This window comes from Vipera ursinii (assembly GCF_947247035.1).
Source record: "Vipera ursinii genome assembly, chromosome: 1".
Lineage (NCBI taxonomy): Eukaryota > Metazoa > Chordata > Lepidosauria > Squamata > Viperidae > Vipera > Vipera ursinii.
In genome coordinates this window covers 308,831,980-308,852,890 of record NC_139512.1, presented here as the reverse complement: position 1 = coordinate 308,852,890, position 20,911 = coordinate 308,831,980, and the positions used below count along the sequence as shown (strand labels likewise).

General features: G+C 34.7%; 1 protein-coding gene across 1 annotated transcript in view; it reads right to left on the bottom strand.

Annotated features, from left to right (window-relative positions):
* Positions 1–20,911, bottom strand: part of USH2A (usherin) — a gene marked incomplete at both ends in the record, with an annotated part of 509,528 nt that overhangs the window by 202,524 nt on the left and 286,093 nt on the right. Inside the window, one exon of the mRNA XM_083377756.1 lies at positions 6,875–7,054. Within this exon, the coding sequence (XP_083233882.1) occupies positions 6,875–7,054 (180 nt within the window). The remainder of the gene's footprint in view (positions 1–6,874; positions 7,055–20,911) is intronic.

Here is a 20,911-nt window from a genome sequence, read left to right as displayed (position 1 = left end):
TCTGAGTGGCCTAGTGCTTTCCCCTACTTTCTTCAGTTTAAGCCTAAATTTTGCAATGAGAAGCTCATGGTCTGAGCCACAGTCAGCTCCTGGTCTTGTTTTTACTGACTGTATAGAGCTTCTTCATCTTTGGCTGCCGAGCACATAGTCAATCTGATTTCTGTGTTGACTGTCTGGTGATATCCATGTGTAGAGCCATCTCTTGGGTTGTTGGAAAAGAGTGTTTGCTATGACCATCCTATTCTCTTGACAAAATTCTATCAGCCTGTGCCCTGCTTCATTTTGTACTCCATTGTTCACCAGAGTGCCCTTCAATTCTATTTGAAAGTTTCTGTTTTTTTAGGAACCACTTTTTGTATATCTTTTTTTATCTCTTTATTCAGGTTACACATATTGCATAAACTGAAATCAGTGGCAAGCGCTGTTTTTATGCTGCCAGTTTCAGTTAGAGCTACTGTATCTAGTTTTGTGCGAATAGATTGTTATATGGTTTTAATTGTTTAATCCAGATCTGTATTATTAACACATGACAACAAATAGTATAATCAGAAGATGGCTGGAAATATTGCTATTCCTTCTCTAATAGCATCACTGTATCATTGCCTCCCATTCCTTGCAGTCATCTAAGGCTGGGAGGGAACCCACCCCACTCCCAAGGTTATAGTATGACAAGTGGGACATAGCAGGGATTATCTACTGAGGATGTAGCATTTGACAGATTTTTAAAACATTATTTCTTTAATATGCAGAAAGAAAAAAGTGGTAAGAAACAGAAAAAAGGAGGGAAGCAAAGACAAAAAATGTACACAGGTAATTAGAAATAATTGGAAAATTCTATTCAGAGCTACACAAAGATCAAGATAACTCAAAAGTAACAACACCCACAAAAGAAGAAATGCCAGATATCCTAGTGGAGGAAGCATCAAGTGTCATAAAATCAATGAAAAATGGCAAAGCTTCAGGAAATGACTATGTTACAGTTGAAATGCTGAAAGTTGATGGTCACAGTTTACACAAGATACTAGCCAAACTATACTTGAGATACCTCAGAGAAGAAAAAAATACCTGATGCATGGAAAAATGCTGAAGTGGAAGGGCCCCAAGATGATTTAAAGAACTATCAACCAATAAGACTTCTTGCAGTCATCTACAAGATTTTCACCAAGATAATAGCAACAAGAATATTGAGAACATTAAATGATGCACAATCAAAAGAGCAGGCAGGGTTCAGAAGTGGCTACAGCACAATGGATCACATCCAGGTTGTTCAGAAGTCATTGAACGGCACAACAAATACACAATGCCTCTGTGCATGGCTTTCATTGACTACAAAAAGGCATTTGACTCAATATTCCAGCAAGCAATAATCAAGGCATTGCTCAACCAAAGCTTACATAAACTTAGTATACTCAATATATGAAAAAACAATGGCAACAATCTGCCTTAATGATCTTAAAGTGGAAATCAACATAGAATGAAATGTATGACAAGACGACACAATATCACCTACCCTTTTCTCAGCCTGCCTTGAAGAAATATTTCACAAACTAGACTGGGCCAAAGATGAATAAAAATCAATGACGGCTATTTAAACCACTTAAGATTTGCAGAGGATGTTCTCTTTTCATAAGACCCAGAAGAGCTACAAAACATTAGAATACCACAATGCAATCAAAATTATGAGAAAAATATGATTTATTTGCTCCAGAAATTTTCACTGAATCACATAAAAGATTATTTCAATGTCTACCAATTGACTGATTATTTGCCACCAAGCCATTTTTGACTCCTAGCAATGACATAGAATGATTTTCTGCATGACAACCTATCCCTAACCTATTCTTTCAAGTCTCCCAATAGTGCACTTCTACTCATCCTATCTGAGTCCAACCATCCTGTTGTTGTCATCCTATTCTTCTCTTTCTTTCCCAGCATTAGAGCTTTTTCCAGAGAGCTTCCCATAATGTCTGTGAAGCAGGATAATTTGAGCCTGATCATTTGTGCTGAAGTAAGAACAGAGTATCACAGTAAATATCATAGTAGATTGAAAGCTTTCAATCAGTAGTTATTATCCAGATTCATTGGCATAACACTAATCTCATTTTTCAATATATGCATAACTAAAATATTAGCAATCTAATATTATCTATCTACCACCACTTTAAGTGTTAGAATTTACTTTCATAATGTTGATATCAACATTTAATATGGAAATCTCATGATTGCTTGCATAACCATCAGAACTTTTATAAGTCTTGAAAAGTTGGTAACTCCTGGCCATATTAAAGAAAGTTGGGAAAATAAACAAGTAAAATTAATATTCAATATAATGACGATCAGGACTGGGAATTCTTTTTTAAAAAAAAATCAGAAAGAATGGATTTTGTTAATTATTATTTGTCTATTATTACCTGGATAGATATTGGTCTTATTTAATCTTTAGAACTCTATTATTTTTTTTTAAAAAATTATTTAACGTCTTTTATAACCTTTGATTTAGGATTATAACAAGTATGAAAAATAAAGATATGATTGGAGTCATATACTTTACCCAGGATCCATAATGGTAGAAATAATATAATTTTGTTATTGCTATTTCAATTGAGAAGACAATATTTGTATGAGCCATAAAAGTTCTATAAAGTTACAGTGTCTTGCATATATTTTTGAAACTTCCTTAATTTTATTTTTCAATTTTTTTTTTAAAAAAACAATATTCTTTTTTCCATGAAATTTGCACAATAGGATGACACAAAATATATGCTCAAAAGACATCCCAAATATAGGATGTCCATAACCAGACCTTGAAAAGAACAGGATGACTTTTTCTTATAATAAAAAGTAGTACTGAGAAATATTGCAAAAAAAAAAAGACCTAGATACCTATGTAATAAATTTCCAATTGACATTCTAAAGTATAATTAAATAAGGAATTAATGTTATACGGTTATAAATAAATAATAAATAAATAAATATTCCTGTTGTTTAGGATTTAAATTTTTGATTTAAACTCTGACATGCACAGTATAGGAATCAGGTTTTGCTGGGAAAATATTGCTGGAATTCAACATTTGATTAAAATCCATCATTAAAAGAATAATAATAATATAATAATAATAATAATAATAATAATAATAATATATAATATAATAATATTATAAATAATATTATAATATAATATAATATAATATAATATAATATAATATAATATAATATAATATAATATAATATAATATAATATAATATAATATAATATAATATAATATAATATAATATAATATAATATAATATAATATAATATAATATAATATAATATAATATAATATAATATAATATAATATAATATAATATAATATAATATAATATAATATAATAATAAAATATAAGAGAAAATTAACAGAGAGAATTATTATCTTGTGCAATAAAAAGTTATAGGACAGCTACTGTGACTTCCATACAAATTGCACTAAAGAATGTAGTAAAGGAACTCTCCCCTAACTCAGGGGGACCCTCTTCCATTAAATATATAAGAAAAAAAATGGAAAAAAGACTGCTGCTTCTTTGCTTCAGACAATCTAATCCCATACTGCTAAACATTTGGCAGTGTTCAACGGGACTTGAAAATATCTCATCAGAACATGTCAGCATCAGCATAATCAACAATGCATGTCAGATCTTAACCACAGTGAAAACCGTCCTGGAAGAATTGGGGAAATACCAGTTTAAAATGCTTATTTAAAGTGGCATTGGCTGTAGTCTGGGGATGACCCAAAGGCAATATCACAAAGACTTTTCATGTAAAACTGCATCTGGACATGTCTGAACTGTGTTTTAGGAAGATGATATCTCGCTCGGGCATCCTAGCAGGTTTTCTTCCAGTGACTGGCCACTGGTCTTCCATTTGCAAGCCAAAGCTGGTTGAGAATAGGACTTCTATGAGGCCAGCATGACATCATGCTGCAGCACCGAGCATATGGCGAAAAACAGAACACTACCTTTCACATGCTTATATGCTCATCTACTTGCATTTGCATGCTTTCAAACTGCTAGGCTGGCAAGAGCTGGGACAAGTGGCAGTAACTCACTCTGTCTCATGGCACTCGGGTCTCAAACTGCCAAGCTGTAGACCTCTAACAATCTAAGACTCAGCGTCTTAACCACTGAGCCACCGCATCCCCTTGTCTTAGAAGGGCAGCAGCTAAACCAGCTTTCTAGAGAGCACTTACATTTCAAATATTATTATTTACAGGTTAAGGTAAATTGCTGTTTTTGAAATGCTAATTGCTACATATTTGAGTTTATTTTAAATGTCTTTGAATACCAGGAATGCTGTAGATGAGTATTGATTAATATGTTGCTTTCGTATTTTTTTTTAACAATTCCTACTGAAACATTTTAGGACAAGATTAATGGGATGAATTTATTCATTGAGGGAGGTGGAAGGAGTCAGAAAAAAAAATCTTTCTCTGCTGTATAAGAATTGTCACTAATCATTTTAAACTATGCCCTTTTATGCTTCTTTGGTTTCTTTTAGCTTTCTGTACAGTTCTTTGATGTAACAAAGACAGTTCCAGACAAGATTTCAGTTCATCTGAAAAAAAAAAGTCTTGAGGCAAAAAGCAGTCTATTTAAAATTTATATACTTTATAAATGCCTTTGTTCTGAACTTGAACATCATGCAAAACTTCTCAGGTTTCTTTTACCTATCCACTCTTGGATCATTTCTTTTCTTGGTTTCGACTTATTAATGCAGTGATGAGTTTAACTGGTGGTTCTTTCCTTTTTCCAACACTTGGGTCTGACTTTTCTGATCCGTTGCTAGTTCATGCAGCTTTCACTGATGAAATAGCTAAAGCAGCCAATTAGATTAAAGCAAATTAAGGGACAGTTGATGTCAACCATTACTTAAACCGAATCCCACATCCACAAAATCTACATCCACAAAATAATTATCTTCTTAAAAACTTCCAGTATTGAAGCTGTGAATGCTCCAACACTGGATATTTTTAAGAAGAGACTGGACAGCCATTTGTCTGAAATGGTATAGGATTTCCTGCCTGAGCAGTGGGTTGGACTAGGTGACCTCCAAGGATCCTTCCAACTTTATTATTATTATTATTATTATTATTATTATTATTATTATTATTATTATTATTATTATTAATATTATTAATCATCGCATAGTCAGCCAGATGTTCAGACTGGATTTGGCATTTTTGTCTACTTATCAAGTCCTTACCAAGGACCTGGGATAGGCAGATGTGGATGTTTGATGGTATTATTATTATTATTATTATTATTATTATTATTATTATTATTATTATTATTATTATTATTATTATTATAAATGCACTAGTTTCTGTTGAGAAGATAGAAATCCTTATCTTCTTAGCAACTTGGCAATTTCATTTTGTCATTTTCATCCCATTTCTTGAGCCTCTCAGAATTATTCTGAGTTGTATTTTTCCTTCTGCAGAATTGCCTATTTTACACAATTGTGGATAATTTGCAAAACTGTACAGCAAACATCAACCAAATGTCAACTTTTGCTAGAATTATACCTTAATATTCAGGAGTGAAATAGCTAAAGGATAGACAGGTAAGCAATACTTCTCTTTTAGAAGAATTAAGACAAGCAAACAAAGTAATCAAAACTTGGACTCAATTAATTTTAGCAAGCTAGTCTAATAAATTCCTCTTAAAACATTTATAATAAAGAGCTACAGTTTACTATTTAATTTAAAATGTGCATTTAGGTCTTGAATGCTAATACAGTTAAAATATTATAATAAAACATAATGGCAAGGTAAATACAGAATATAGAATGTCTTATATATCAGGGCTTTTTTCATATTTGCTGGTTCATTTATTATTCATTTCAGTTCAAATCACAGTCCACTGGACAATGGGATGGAAGATCTTTAATAACTTTCAATGCTAATTTAATTCTACTTAAATACACATAGTCTACTGAATGCCACATGCTTTCCAGCATGATTTTATGTGTAAATCAAGATAATATGCTTTCAGGTCATTAAATAAAAAGAAGCATGAACTAAAGCCTATTTAATCAATGAGGTATTGCTTTTAAAGTACCACAAGGTCATAAAAAAGATCATTTCAAAGCAATACATTTCCTAACTGTAATCAACAACAAATGATGAAAGAAACTACATTATACGATAATTCCCAGAATAAACTGGCATAATTATATGATTACATTACCTTGAATACTCCACCTTTTCCTTTGGTATCGACTATTTTGTGGCTCGCTAAATTAAAATATATTCTTCTCCACTATTGTACACTGCTACAAATACCAGACAGCTTTCTTGATACAAATAAACCATTGAAAACAGTAAGAACTAAACCTAGTGATTATACTTTTTTTTCTTTTCTGCTTAAAACATTTCACATACAGTACATCTATCCCAAGCCTATATATTACAATAGTACTACTGTCTCAAGGATAGCAGCTCTAACACAGTAGATTTAAGGATAAAAGAATGAATGTTAATTCATCTAATAAAGTCATGTATGGAATCACATTTGAAGTTGATTGTCTCTGCTACATGTTCTGAATTACTGCACAATAAAATAGCATCCATGACTATTTTAGAGAATACTGGCATTATATTGGAAATAAGAAGCAGGCTTCCATGACATATTAATGCATGCTAATATCCTAGAGTTAGCTGTGAAAATTTATTCTAAGCATCAACTCAACTGTTGATGAAGGTACAGTTCTGTTTCTCTCTGTTCTACCTCCAGGCCGTTTAGTGTCTTCTAGAGGCAAGTGATAGCACAGCTTTACTCCACATACGTTTGAATAGAAGAGAGGGCATATACAATAAGACTGTTTTATGTTACTTACCACCAGCAGGCAGGAAAATTTCTACAAGGTCACTGATCACATAACCTTGGCTATTAGAAGCATTCACTTCCACTGTGTAGTTTGAAAATGGAATTAGTCCTCCAATGGACACCCAGACATTTGCTTCTTTGCCGATATGTAAAATTTGTGTGCAATTTAAAATACTGTAATTGCTATTAGCTGAAAGAGAAAGAAGGAAACTGTGAGATCCTCAACTATTATAACTTGAACATTTCTGAAGATAATAGATTTATTCAAGTAAAGCCAGCACATTGTTAAACTACATGATCATTGTGGTATTTTAGTCACCAAAATTCAATAGCAATATTGTTCACAAGCTTAAGGTTGAAGGAGACCAGGGTTCCCCAACTATGCATCTAGAATTTTGAGAATATGGTGTGGATACTTTCACAAAACAGCTGCTATGGAAAAGAAGGATCACCAGTTACAAAGCAAAAATGTGCCACAATGTTATTTCATCTCTCCTTCCCTCCCCCACCTTCCTACTGAAGTACCCCTTTCTCTTTCTGCTATGCTATTCACTTTTGACATTTTTCCCCCAAGCAGTTAAACAGTTAATGGAAGCCACCAACATTTCTTTAATTTTGAAGCATACAATACATGCAATGTGGCATTTTGGAAATAAAAGGTGCTGAGGATGGGGATAAATCAGCAGTGTAACCCTTTGCTTTTTCTTCTTTTTTGAACAAGTACTCAGGCACAAGTAACATTAGCCTGACACCTTGATCAGGAATAAGACATTGGCTTAGAAACTGCAAGAAATAAATATTATTTAAGTTCTTCCATTACTGACTAAATCAAAGGGAATGTCTTCCAGAATTGCTAAGCTACTCAAATACCTACTTTACTATCAAATCAAAATAAGTCAGGAAATGGGCTATCCCAAATTTTCCTTTCATCCCACAAAATTAAACTATTGATATCCTTGCCATGCTAAGCCTTATGATCTTGGCTTAACCAATTCTTCTTAGTTCTTAGAAGAACTAAGATGGTTGTGCATTGCTTTTCTTGAACATCCTCCATTTCTCATGTACTTTTTAAATTCCATGTTAAAGTGTTGAAGAGTTTAAACTAGGTTCCATACAAGACATGATAAAAACTGTAAACCCTCTATTTCTGTTGCTGGTGGCTTTCAGGGCTCATACCCTGAGACATTTAAGGGAAGACAAATGGGCAAGAGGGTTTAAAAACAGGGATATCAAAGAATTGGGAGAGACTGCTACCAAATGATATTCAAAGAATTAATACTTAGATCCTGGAAGAGACTGAAAGAACTGTTTGTCTTTAGTCTTGAGAAAAGAAGAACACAAACTCTGGTTGATTTACAGACAAACCAACAAAAAAGACAAAAAGCTTCTCTATTTAGGGTGGGAGTCTTGTTTTCATAATTTTTAATGTACTTCTTTCTTTTTTTGTATTTTATAATTTTTCTATTTTGATCTTCAAAGCTTGTTCAGTTATCACAATTTGTTATATATACATATATATATATGTATGTATGTATGTATGTATGTATGTATGGTGGTGATGTCATGTGGTGTTATCATGAGTTTGGGTCTGGTATCATTCTTGGTGGTTGGGACTCGTCTGTCAATCAAGGCGGGTTTCCAAATGGCTGGTAGGTGATTATATATATAATGTGTGTGTGTGTGTGTGTGTGTGTGTGTATGTATGTATATATATATATATATATATATATATATATATATATATATATATATATATATATATATATATATATATATATATATATATATTTGTTTTCGTAGATTCTCGCGGGTGTCTGTATGTGTAGATCTAGAGTCTCGGGTTTCTTCCCGCGTTCCTTTCATCTTCAGAAAGTTGTGGCGACGTTTCGACGAAATCCCATCCGTCATCATCAGGCCGGAGTGTTCCTCCTGCTGCTTCCAGGAGCAATGCGTGGTCTGGCTGTTCCTTTATTTCCAACTGCCGGAGGGGCTGTGTTCTGACTGGGAGGAGGCGTGGCTGCTTTCTGATTGGGTGGGGGTGTCCTCCAACTGGGTGGAGGCGTGGTTGCCTTCTGATTGAGTGGAGGCGTGGCTGTCTTCTGATTGGGTGGAGGCGTGGATGTCTTCTGATTGGTTGGAGGCGTGGCCTGGCTGGATGACTTCTCCCTAGGAATGATTGTTTGTTGGGTTTCTTGGCTTATAGAAGTTGATTTTATCTTTTTCTTGGTGGTCTTTTCTAGATAGGTTGTGGGATCTGTATATATAGGTTTGTATGTAGTTTCTTTGAGTAAGTTGGACAGTTTCTCTTCATAGTCTGATGTGTCCATTACCACTGTAGCATTGCCTTTATCTGCTGGTAGTATGACTTGGTCTGCTTCATCTGCATTGTTTGGTCTAATTGAAATCTTTTATTGTGGAGTTCATTTCTTAGTAATGCCATTTCTGTTCTTCTTAGAATGCATTTGGTTGAAGTGGTATTGATGTGGAATTTAAGACATGAAGTCACCCACATCCTATGCACAAGCAAACCACCCAAAAGCAACCTAACAAAAGAAGAACAAGTAGCATTGCAAAACCTAAGAAAAGACAACAGCATAATCATACTACCAGCAGATAAAGCCAAGAAACCCAACAAACAATCATTCCTAGGGAGTAGTCATCCAGATGCCCAAAGCTATATGGCCTCCCCAAAATACACAAAGATGGAATCCCACTAAGACCCATAGTAAGTTCTATAGGCTCACCACTACAAAACTTAGCCAAATACCTAGCAAAACAACTACAACCTCATGCAGAAATGGCAGCTTCATATGTCCAAAACTCATACCACTTTATAGAATTAGTGAAAAATCTACAGATAGACCAAAAAGACTTGCTAGTCAGCTTCGATGTGGTATCACTATTCACCCAGGTGCCAGTCCAAGAAGCTCTATCAACAATAAGAAGCAAATACCAACCACCAAACCATATTATAGAACTAGCAGAACACTGCTTATCAAACACATACTTCATACACAGAGGCCAGAGATACAAACAAATAGAAGGCGCACCAATGGGATCCCCTCTATCACCAGTTATCGCCAACCTTTTCATGGAAGAATTTGAAACTAATGCTCTGGAAAAGACTACAAACAAACCAAAACTGTGGCTCAGATATGTGGATGACACCTTCGTGATCTGGCCCCACGGGAGAAAGGAGCTAGAAAACTTCCTAACACACCTGAACAGCCTATATCCCAAAATAAAATTCACCATGGAGATTGAAACAAACAACCAGTTACCTTTGCTGGATGTACTTATATACAAAAAACAAAACGGCACGCTAGGACACACAGTCTACCGAAAGAAAACACACACCAACCGTTACGTCAATGCGCAATCACATCATCACCCAGCACAAATAAATTCAGTAGCCAAAACACTAATAACAAGAACCAGACGCCTTGCAGATGAAACACATATACAAACAGAACTACACACCCTGACAGACATATTGACAGCAAACAAGTTCCAAAAAAACAAAATCACCAATATGATTCAGCAGGGGACTCCGAAACAGAAAAACATCCAAGAAGAAGAACAGAACAACGGACGAGCCATCTTGCCCTACATAAAAGGAACAACCGACAAAATCAGTAAAGTACTACGCAAACATAACATCAAAACCGCATTTAACACTGACAGAAAGATATCAACCATCCTGAGAAATCCCAAAGACAAAATAGAACTGGAAAACCAGGGCATATACCAAATCCCATGCGCCTCCTGTCCAGCAACATACATCGGACAGACTAACAGAAGAATAGAGGTACGTGTAGAAGAACATAAGAACTCAGTACAGAAGAAAGATCAAACATCTTCACTAGTACAACACATAAACACTACAGGACACAACATCAATTTTGAAGGTACAAAAACAATCGCCAAAATAGAACATCTCAACAGCAGAATAATCAGAGAAGCCATTGAAATAGAAAAACACCCAGACAGTATGAACAAGCGAGACGACACCTCCCGCCTACATGCCATTTGGAAACCAGCATTGATAGAGAAACGAATTTCAGCAAACAAGGATTTAAAAAACCAACAAACAACCCCAAATGCCACCAGCCCCAGCAAGACTCATCCACACCCAGAACAAAAACTCTCCCACACAGAAGACAGAACAAGTCAAGCAAAAGTGCCATCACCCAAGCAGAAGAACGCACACACGAACCTGACTGACCCATACCAGAGATACGTAGCAGGTCCTCGAACTCGGAGCCAAACCAAAGCTCTGGAGGCCACTACACAGCCCACTCCTCAGGACACCAAATCACAACACTCAGGATATCACAACACAACAAAAAACCCCACCCATTCAGAACACACCCCACCCAAACAGAAGACAGCCACGCCTCCAACCAATCAGAAGACATCCACGCATCCACCCAATCAGAAGACAGCCACGCCTCCACTCAATCAGAAGGCAACCACGCCTCCACCCAGTCGGAGGACACCCCCACCCAATCAGAAAGCAGCCACGCCTCCTCCCAGTCAGAACACAGCCCCTCCGGCAGTTGGAAATAAAGGAACAGCCAGACCACGCATTGCTCCTGGAAGCAGCAGGAGGAACACTCCGGCCTGATGATGACGGATGGGATTTCGTCGAAACGTCGCCACAACTTTCTGAAGATGAAAGGAACGCGGGAAGAAACCCGAGACTCTAGATCTACACATACAGACACCCGCGAGAATCTACGAAAACATATATATATATATATATATATATATATATATATATATATATATATATATATATATATATATATATATATATATATATATATATATATATATATATATATATATATATATATATATATATATACACACATACATACATACACACACACACACACACATTATATATATAATCACCTACCAGCCATTTGGAAACCCACCTTGATTGACAGACGAGTCCCAACCACCAAGAATGATACCAGACCCAAACTCATGATAACACCACATGACATCACCACCATACATACATACATACATACATACATACATATATATATGTATATATAACAAATTGTGATAACTGAACAAGCTTTGAAGATCAAAATAGAAAAATTATAAAATACAAAAAAAGAAAGAAGTATATTAAAAATTATGAAAACAAGACTCCCACCCTAAATAGAGAAGCTTTTTGTCTTTTTTGTTGGTTTGTCTGTAAATCAACCAGAGTTTGTGTTCTTCTTTTCTCAAGACTAAAGACAAACAGTTCTTTCAGTCTCTTCCAGGATCTAAGTGTTAATTCTTTGAATATCATTTGGTAGCAGTCTCTCCCAATTCTTTGATATCCCTGTTTTTAAACCCTCTTGCCCATTTGTCTTCCCTTAAATGTCTCAGGGTATGAGCCCTGAAAGCCACCAGCAACAGAAATAGAGGGTTTACAGTTTTTATCATGTCTTGTATGGAACCTAGTTTAAACTCTTCAACACTTTAACATGGAATTTAAAAAGTACATGAGAAATGGAGGATGTTCAAGAAAAGCAATGCACAACCATCTTAGTTCTTCTAAGAACTAAGAAGAATTGGTTAAGCCAAGATCATAAGGCTTAGCATGGCAAGGATATCAATAGTTTAATTTTGTGGGATGAAAGGAAAATTTGGGATAGCCCATTTCCTGACTTATTTTGATTTGATAGTAAAGTAGGTATTTGAGTAGCTTAGCAATTCTGGAAGACATTCCCTTTGATTTAGTCAGTAATGGAAGAACTTAAATAATATTTATTTCTTGCAGTTTCTAAAACACACTCCCACCCAATCAGAACATAGCTAACCCCCCACCCAATCAGAGCACACCTCCACCCACAGAACACCCCCCCTCTGGCAGTTTAAAAAAGAAGAAAAAACAGCCACTACCACACACTTCTCCCAGAAGAACAAAGCTGAAGTCACCAGCCTGAGGATGACGGATGAGATTTCGTAACAAATTGTGATAGATTTTAAACTGCAACTGGGTATCAGCTTTATTTCATTGCATGAAAAGCATAGACTCAGTTGAAGGGTCCATCCTTCCTCTACGAAGTATTTATTTGTTTGTTTGTTTGCTTGCTTGCTTGTTTGTTTGTTTGTTTTTTATAAGCCTCCCAAAATTACCCTGTGGTATGATGGATGATCAATAAATCTTATAAATAAATAAAATAACTTGTGGTCACTGTATTTTTATAATTATCCATGCATTAGAACATACAATAACTCAAAATCATTGTTTGGTCTATCATTAAGTACCTATACCCAACCTTTGGTGAAGTGCAGTGAATTTTCTATGTCATGTTTGGATAGCTCTCTGCATGATGTACATACATGCCTCTTTGCACATGGATGTGAAGCAAAATATGAAAATGTGCTAAGACATTTAAAACTTTTACTTTAGACGCAAGTGCTTATATCTAGCAAGTAATCATAGGCATAGCAGTTTCATCCATTTCTTTCTTTAAAATAAGTTTTATTTTCCTTCACAGTTTCCATCTATAAAACCCATTTCCAGCTACATAACAAATATTAGTTTTTATATTTCAAAATGCTATTGAGAAAAAAAGCTTCAAGCTATGCAATACTTTGTTCTGTTGCCTCGATAACAACATTAATATACAGTAATTATATAATTAGTTGTAACATTAAGTTCTAGTTATAGCAGCATGATTACTTGGCAATTACGAGAAGTATATAATTACTCAATAATTATGAGAAGTATGTAATTACATAACCGTTTTATTCAGCTGCCCCCCCCTCCAATGAACTTGAATATTTATAATGAGTTTGGTGATGCAAGTTCAAATTGCTCACTAAGTCAAATTTAAACAAAGGTGATGGTGGCAGATCTCCTAACAAGAACTATAGGCAGAACAAAGGTTTCTCATCCAAGCAGCTTACAGTCCTGGCAACTAAAGTATTAGGGAAATTTCTTTCCCACTTTAAAAATTCAAGTCCTCAAATTATTCATGCTGGAAGTGACATAATATGCCATTTTGCCACTTTTCACTGCATAAACCTGACTTTCAGTGGGCTGGAAAATGCAGCCGCATTGGTTCAGCCTGAAAGAAAGTGTGACACTGATAAGCATTTCATATAAGCGAGTGGTGCATTCATTTTTCCATTTTTCATATGGAAAATATTTTCTTCTCTTCTACCTGACCCACAATCCTAAATTCCACACTTTGGCACCAGGATCATGCTCTTGCCGATAAAGGCAATAATTTAAAATACTGGTAAATGTCAAGTGTTCTTGTTACCTTCCTGCATAATGCTTTATACCAAGACGATATCGTTTGTTTTATCCTTCCCCTCCCTGTCATATGTTTTAATCAACGGAATAAATAGTTTACCAACTCCATTCAACAAAGACATCTTGAACTAGCCAGTTAGCCAATGACATCTTCAGGGACCTGACTAATAGGAAGACAGCATAGTAATATTACATTGCTCTTTTTACTCAAGCAAACACTTCAAATCTATAGAATAAAAGATTTTCATTCTTAGAGCTTGTTTGCAGTGGTAATCTATTGAATGAAGGAGGATGGTGCTTGGTATCTGCCAAGCTCCATCTTTACAAAGGAGTTTTGAACATTAAAAAGGAAGAAATGCCTTACCACTGTAGTTTAAAATTTTATGACCAAATTAGGAAAGAGGCATAGAAGCATGATGGGGATTTATTATTATTTTTTTAAAAAAAGGAGAGCTATCCATAGTCTCTGTGCCAAAAGTTGAGCCAGTTATTCTGTCACAAATGTTAAGCATGAAAAAGTTAGTGCACCGTGTTGATTCTCCTTGATCTTTGTCACCTTTTCTTAATTATGGCATCATTTTAACCCTTCTGAAAAAGTTCAGCCCATCTGACTGAGGTTATTCTTTCAAAATGAAGCCCAAGATATCCTTTGGGGTGGCTACTCCCTTTGACAGCCTAGGCCAACCTCCCATTGTGCTCACTAAGATCAGGATGTGGAAGTAGCACTAATAAACTGACAAGTGAATGCCGCTGAGAGCAATCAAGCAGGAAGATGAAGGCAGGTTTTCCCTTCCTTCTACTGCTTATAACCTGTGTATCAAGCAATTCCTTTCTTTCTTTTTTTAAAAAAAATACTTTTATCTCATAGACTCACAGTTCCTGCTGAGAAGAGGGAGGTGAAAAATAAATGACCTCTTGACTCAAGTATATTTAGGGGCTTGTTCTACACAAAGAAATTCAGAAAGGAGATATATTATAGTCCTGAAAAGTCTGCAGGCTATCATATCCCCTGCTGTGTGAGTAAAGGAGAGAAGCACACAAGCCATAGATAGCTATGAAATACTTGTACCAGGCTTTCTTTTTAAAAGAAATAACACTAATCTGTAGTTTTTTTAAAAAATATAATTCAAAGCACAATTTTAGCTGCTTTTTTTAGAAAAAACATGAACTTGCATCGATAGTAATTGGCAGACAGAACTTGGGTGAAAAAGGATCAATAGAGGTTAAATGCAATAAATTAGGAGATTAAAATATTTTACACTGAAATAGACATCTCTATTTAAAGATTAAAAATAGCACAAATGACTGAATAGCTTTTATCACTTTAAATATAAACATCGGTTAACAAGTAAATTTGTTCTTTCTCATGAATCAAAATTTGTTTTGGACTGTGGACAGAAGAACAGTTTTGCTTTCATGAGAAATTATCTTACATTGCATAATAAGTACTAGGTGGATGGTTTCATCAAATGAAAAGAGCAATTTCATTTTGAGGTGTAAATATAGAAGTAGATTCTTAAAAACAATGAATAGAATTGGAGTTTTAAGAAATTAATCCTAAATGATTTTAGGAAGCACAGACAACATGTTACTGAAGGTCTGCTTTGATCTCTATAACCTACTGTACTTTTGAATCCTGGGTTCAGAAGTAGATTCCCTTCAAGTTAAAGCTGTCCTTTTTTAGCCAGAAACATTGAAAAAGAGCTGCCCTCCATCCAACTTTAGGGTTACTGAAAGTTCCCAAGGAACACTTGGAGGACCGCAGTTCATAAATGCCTATCTGATTATTGCTTTTGATAATTTGGCCAATATATTGGAGAATTACCTTGAAATACCTCTTGGAGATTTCCAATTTGCTTTGTACCCAATATCCCATACTGGTTCTAAAAATATTGAGCAATATATCCAATTTCCCTTGTAAAGTAAGCTGTTATGGGGCTTGCTATATGCTATCAATGACTTAAGGATGAAAGTATAAAAAAATGATTTTTGGGGAAAAAGCTCTACACCACTGGTTATTTTTATTTTTTCCTTCAGTACCCATGTACCATATGTATAAAATTCTTTCAGACCGGTAGGCTAAGTTATTTCTGTTCTGGGGCCATCATCCTGTGATATTCGCTAGACTGAAATAACATAAATGGGTATCCTTTTCCATTCTTCTTATAATCATTGTCACAAGAATTTAAATGCCTCATATATTCCTGTAATTTTTTCTCTCTGCAGGCTCTACTATTTTGACCTTTTCAATATTCTGTAATTTGACTGGCTCGCCATTTCAGTTTCTTTCCTTTTTACAGCCTTATTAGCTTATGGGAAAGAGGTGAAATGGGTGACCAGTCAGAATACATAATATTACAGAAGTCAAGTAGTACAGTAGAGTGCTAAGCAGACAAGCAATGCCACCTATTAGGCATTAGCAGTCCAATTTCCTCTTCTCTTTTTTTAAACAAATTTTATTGAATATACAATTAAAAACAAAAGTGGACATGTTACAACTTCCCTGGCTTCAACACTGCTATTAGTATTACCTTTCTGCAAAGAGTGTTAACAAGAATAAAAGATGACATTGCATCAAGTCACTCATGGCAAAGACAGTAATTGAAAATGAAATAAAAATAAACCAAATTCATTCCTTTCTCTTTTTTCGTCTCCAGCTGGTCTCATCTGTTCATAAGAGATAATTCCTAAATGGCATTAGCCCTCTGAATGGCTGAATTTACAGCAATATCATTCTTCCCAACTTATTTTAACAACATGCAACATAGCTAAAGAGTATATGGAAAGACCATTAAATTTTTTTAACAAATGTTGCTTTGTTAGCTGGCATGGAATGGGGAATATAAATCCATGTCCATTTGACTGTAATACTTTTATTAGCTAAGTTGAGACCACTGTATGAAGTTCAAGATTCTAGTTTTAAAGAATTATTAATGAGAGAATACAGTTAAACCAAAAACCAAAAGCATCTTCCTGACTGGTTGGCAATCTGCTTTTTGTTAAAGTCATGATGCAACATGGAAGGAGACCAGAGACATTTTGAATTACACTTCTCAAGTTCTCTAATGGTTTTGAGTTTATTTACCTAGCCCTATGAAAGCGCCTAATTTGAATGTCTGCTGTGTATTCTAACTTTCCATCTAGATAGCAAAGAAATGCAAACTATTAGCTTATCTTGAACATTGGCTGTGTTCCTCATCTTTCTCTCTCTTTCTCTGTGTGTGTGGGTGTGAGAGAGAGACAGAGACATAGATTTTGTTGAAGGATTTAAGCTGGAAGACTACATCTATATCTATCTATACTCAATATATACATTTGTATAGAAACAAGTCTTTACTGGTGTTTTGAATATTTTCCTCATGAAGGGTATTTCTTACAAAAATATTCATACTATATGAATTGCAACTCATTCTACTGTAGTTGCTGAAATACTCACTGCAAGATAATTGGGTTGATCGTTAATATTTTATTTTTCAGGTTCAACACCTACAGAATATTGTAGCATGCAGAAAATGACTTGCAGGGCCACATGTCCCATGGCTGCAAGTTTAAGGTCTCTGACAGAAATTGTGTATGTTCAATTCTGATGAACTGAATTTGACCAGCTGCTGGGCAATCCTTCTCTTAAGCCTAGCAAAAAGTGGGGGAGTAATTGGAACTGACAAATATAGAAAAAGTGGTGTCATCTTTTGCAAATGATACTGTTTTCTTCTTGTTGGAAGCCTAGAGGAAACTTGGTGTCAATCACTATATTTTAATGGTGTTGAAATAAGGGTGGATGAGTGGGAGAAATACTTCTTTTATACCAGCCTAGCTAATGATATTGTAAGTATGATCCTTGTAGTCTGAGAATGAAGTAAAGGTAACATTTTAGGATGAAGGAGGTAAAGTGTGGTTGTCAAGGAATGATTGTGCTGTAGTTGTAGTTGCTAGGCAGAGCTTAGGGCTTCTTTAACATTGTGAGGGCATGAGGGAACTTCCATTAATTTCAGATCAAAATTAATCAGTGTTGTCCACTTAAGATAGAAGTGATGTAATCTTTTGACTTAAAGTAGTTTTGCCAATTCAAAAAATGCTGATAATGCAGAATACCCATATAATGTCTCAAATTATGTGGAGTGATGCTTCTTACCATACCTGAGAATTTTTGTGAACTTTCTGAAGTATCTAGGAAGATTGTGGTTGTTGAAAGTGGACACTCACTTTTTAAACAGCATTACTTTCCTTAATCCATTATTATAGAATTACTTATTTAAATTTATTGGCTGCCCAACTCCCTCATTTAATTATGAATCCAGACTGACAGCTCTTTCTTCCTATTCATGTTGATATGACCCATTATTTTTACTATTATAGCCCTTTTATTTGTTTGATTTGCATGTCAACTTTCAAAACCAACTTTTCTCAGGGTAGCTTATAATAGACTAAAATTATAAAAGCAGTCTGACTTAAATATTTCCAATTAGCAACATGTGGAAAAAAAACAATAGTAGTGCATTAATTGCAGTGCCTGTCAAAATAACTAATGTGAGAAGCCAATGAAATCAGGGCTAGGTAGGACTTTCCAGAGACTGTTGGCTATTCGTTTCCAGACTCAGCATTAGGAAATGGACATTCCAGTCTGTTCCCCTGCTATATTATTTTGTATTTAACGAAGCCACATCTGAACAGAATCTTTAAAATTTTAGATCAGTTTCTCATTCCTCTTCTCACTCAAAGAACATAGGAAACGTGTCCTCTAATCCTCCACTCCTTTTTGCTATCGGTGATTTCCAATAAATAAACAAACAAATAAGTAAGTAAATAAATACTGATTGTACTGACATAATCCCTTTTCCCTTTACAACATCCCTGCTTTTAATTACTATTTTTACCTCATTCAATTACTATTTTTACCTCCCAATTTTGTTTATCATACGTTAAGAACAAAGGGGCTATTTGAGATATATGTCCCATCATATCCAGTAGGAGAAGCATGTCTGGGTGCCATTTATTAAAAAGTACCATCTGGCAAAAACTAGGTAGACAGCTTTTTCTTCCTAGTGCCTACTTTTGGAGCATTACCCCCACAGAGATTAGATTAGTCCCGGTCCTAGCAGCCTTTCATATGCCTCTGAAGATCTCATTATTATGCTGGCCATGGAGGTCAGAATATATGACAGAGCCCGTGGGATGGTTGTACTGAGGGTTTAGTTTATATATTGGCTAACATGTATGTATGAGGGGGATTATGATTAGTTTATTGCTACTTTATGTTTATAATTGTTGTTGAGATGCATTATGTTGAGATGCATGGCCTTATAAATTGAAATCAATAAATAAAATCATTCATTCTTCTATATTTTACAGGGTTGTTATAAAGGATAAAATGAAAGCTGTTTTGAGATACTGGAGAAAAAGCAGTATATAAATTTCATAAATAAAATTGAAATTGCCTATATAATGAAATAAATTATTTTCTATGGATAGTTCAAATTAGTTTACCAATACATTGCAGGGACTTAGATTGAATGATCCTTGTCATCTCTTCCAATTACAATTCTATGTTTCTGCCTATTTTGAATAAGAATATGAGTTAGATATTATTATTAGATCACAATCTCAAAATTCTATGTTCTAAAATTGCAGTACGGTATTCTTAAAATGGGTTAACTGCTGGGGTCTTAACAGAAGATGCTAGTCATGTTCATTATAAATGTTCTAGCTTGCCCCTATTTCATGAATTCAATTGTCAATGCTTCTTCTTCATTACTTTTTGAAACAAAAATAAGTATCTCCCAAATTATGATTCTTTACCCAGCTGCTTAGCCAAACACTTGTCTAGTGGCAGGAATTTAATTGTTTCTCAGACTCATGAGGTAAAGAAAGTAAAACTGTATCTTTTAATTGAGCAACAAGAACACATTAATAGCATTAAACTTTGCCTCTGTTCTTCTTTGACACAAATGAGAACTAAAATGATTTCTGAAAATACATGGATCTAATAACTGTCTAGCGATTAAGAACATTTTACTTAATATTCTACATCACCATTTACTACCAAAAATTTTATAGAATTACTTACAGCCTAGTATATTAATTTAAGCATGCCGTTCTCTTTTCAATATATTCACATCAGATTGCATTTAATCTGTATGTTGAAAGAGTATAATACACATAACTTTAAGACTTTAGTAATCTTTAGAAGACATACAAACTTGCACAGAGGGCATGCACACATTTCCCAGCATGCAAAATATTTCATTAAGAAAATTAAAATGATTTATTCTGCTTCTGCAAGAACAAAGGTGGAACTAAGCCTATAGAAGGCAGTGAAGCTGATCCATTTGGCCTCTGTAAATCTTTCTTAATCATATTTTAAATATTTCACATAAAAGTTCTTTACTAACTATGATTCAGCTACATAGAGTACACAAACTCTGTTACAACCATTATTACTTATATTAAACAAGCCTATTAATATAATGTCTTTATTCACCTGAAAAAACAATTGCACTAGTATACCTTTCCATATAAGAAAAACATCCCAGAATAATCAATTATGGGCTTTCTATCCTCTCCCCCTTTTGTGTATTTGACTGGTGTTCAGAATTATTGTAAATAAAAAATGTTCAATTCTCCAGGGACAATGCAGAAAAAAAGATTAGTTGAGCAAAACAAAGGAAAAGGTCCTTAAGTCCATAATCAAATATCCAGGCTGATTGTTTTCACTTGCACTTTCATTGATTCCAACTGTAGGCAATCACTCCAGAGTATAAAAAGTGGGATGCA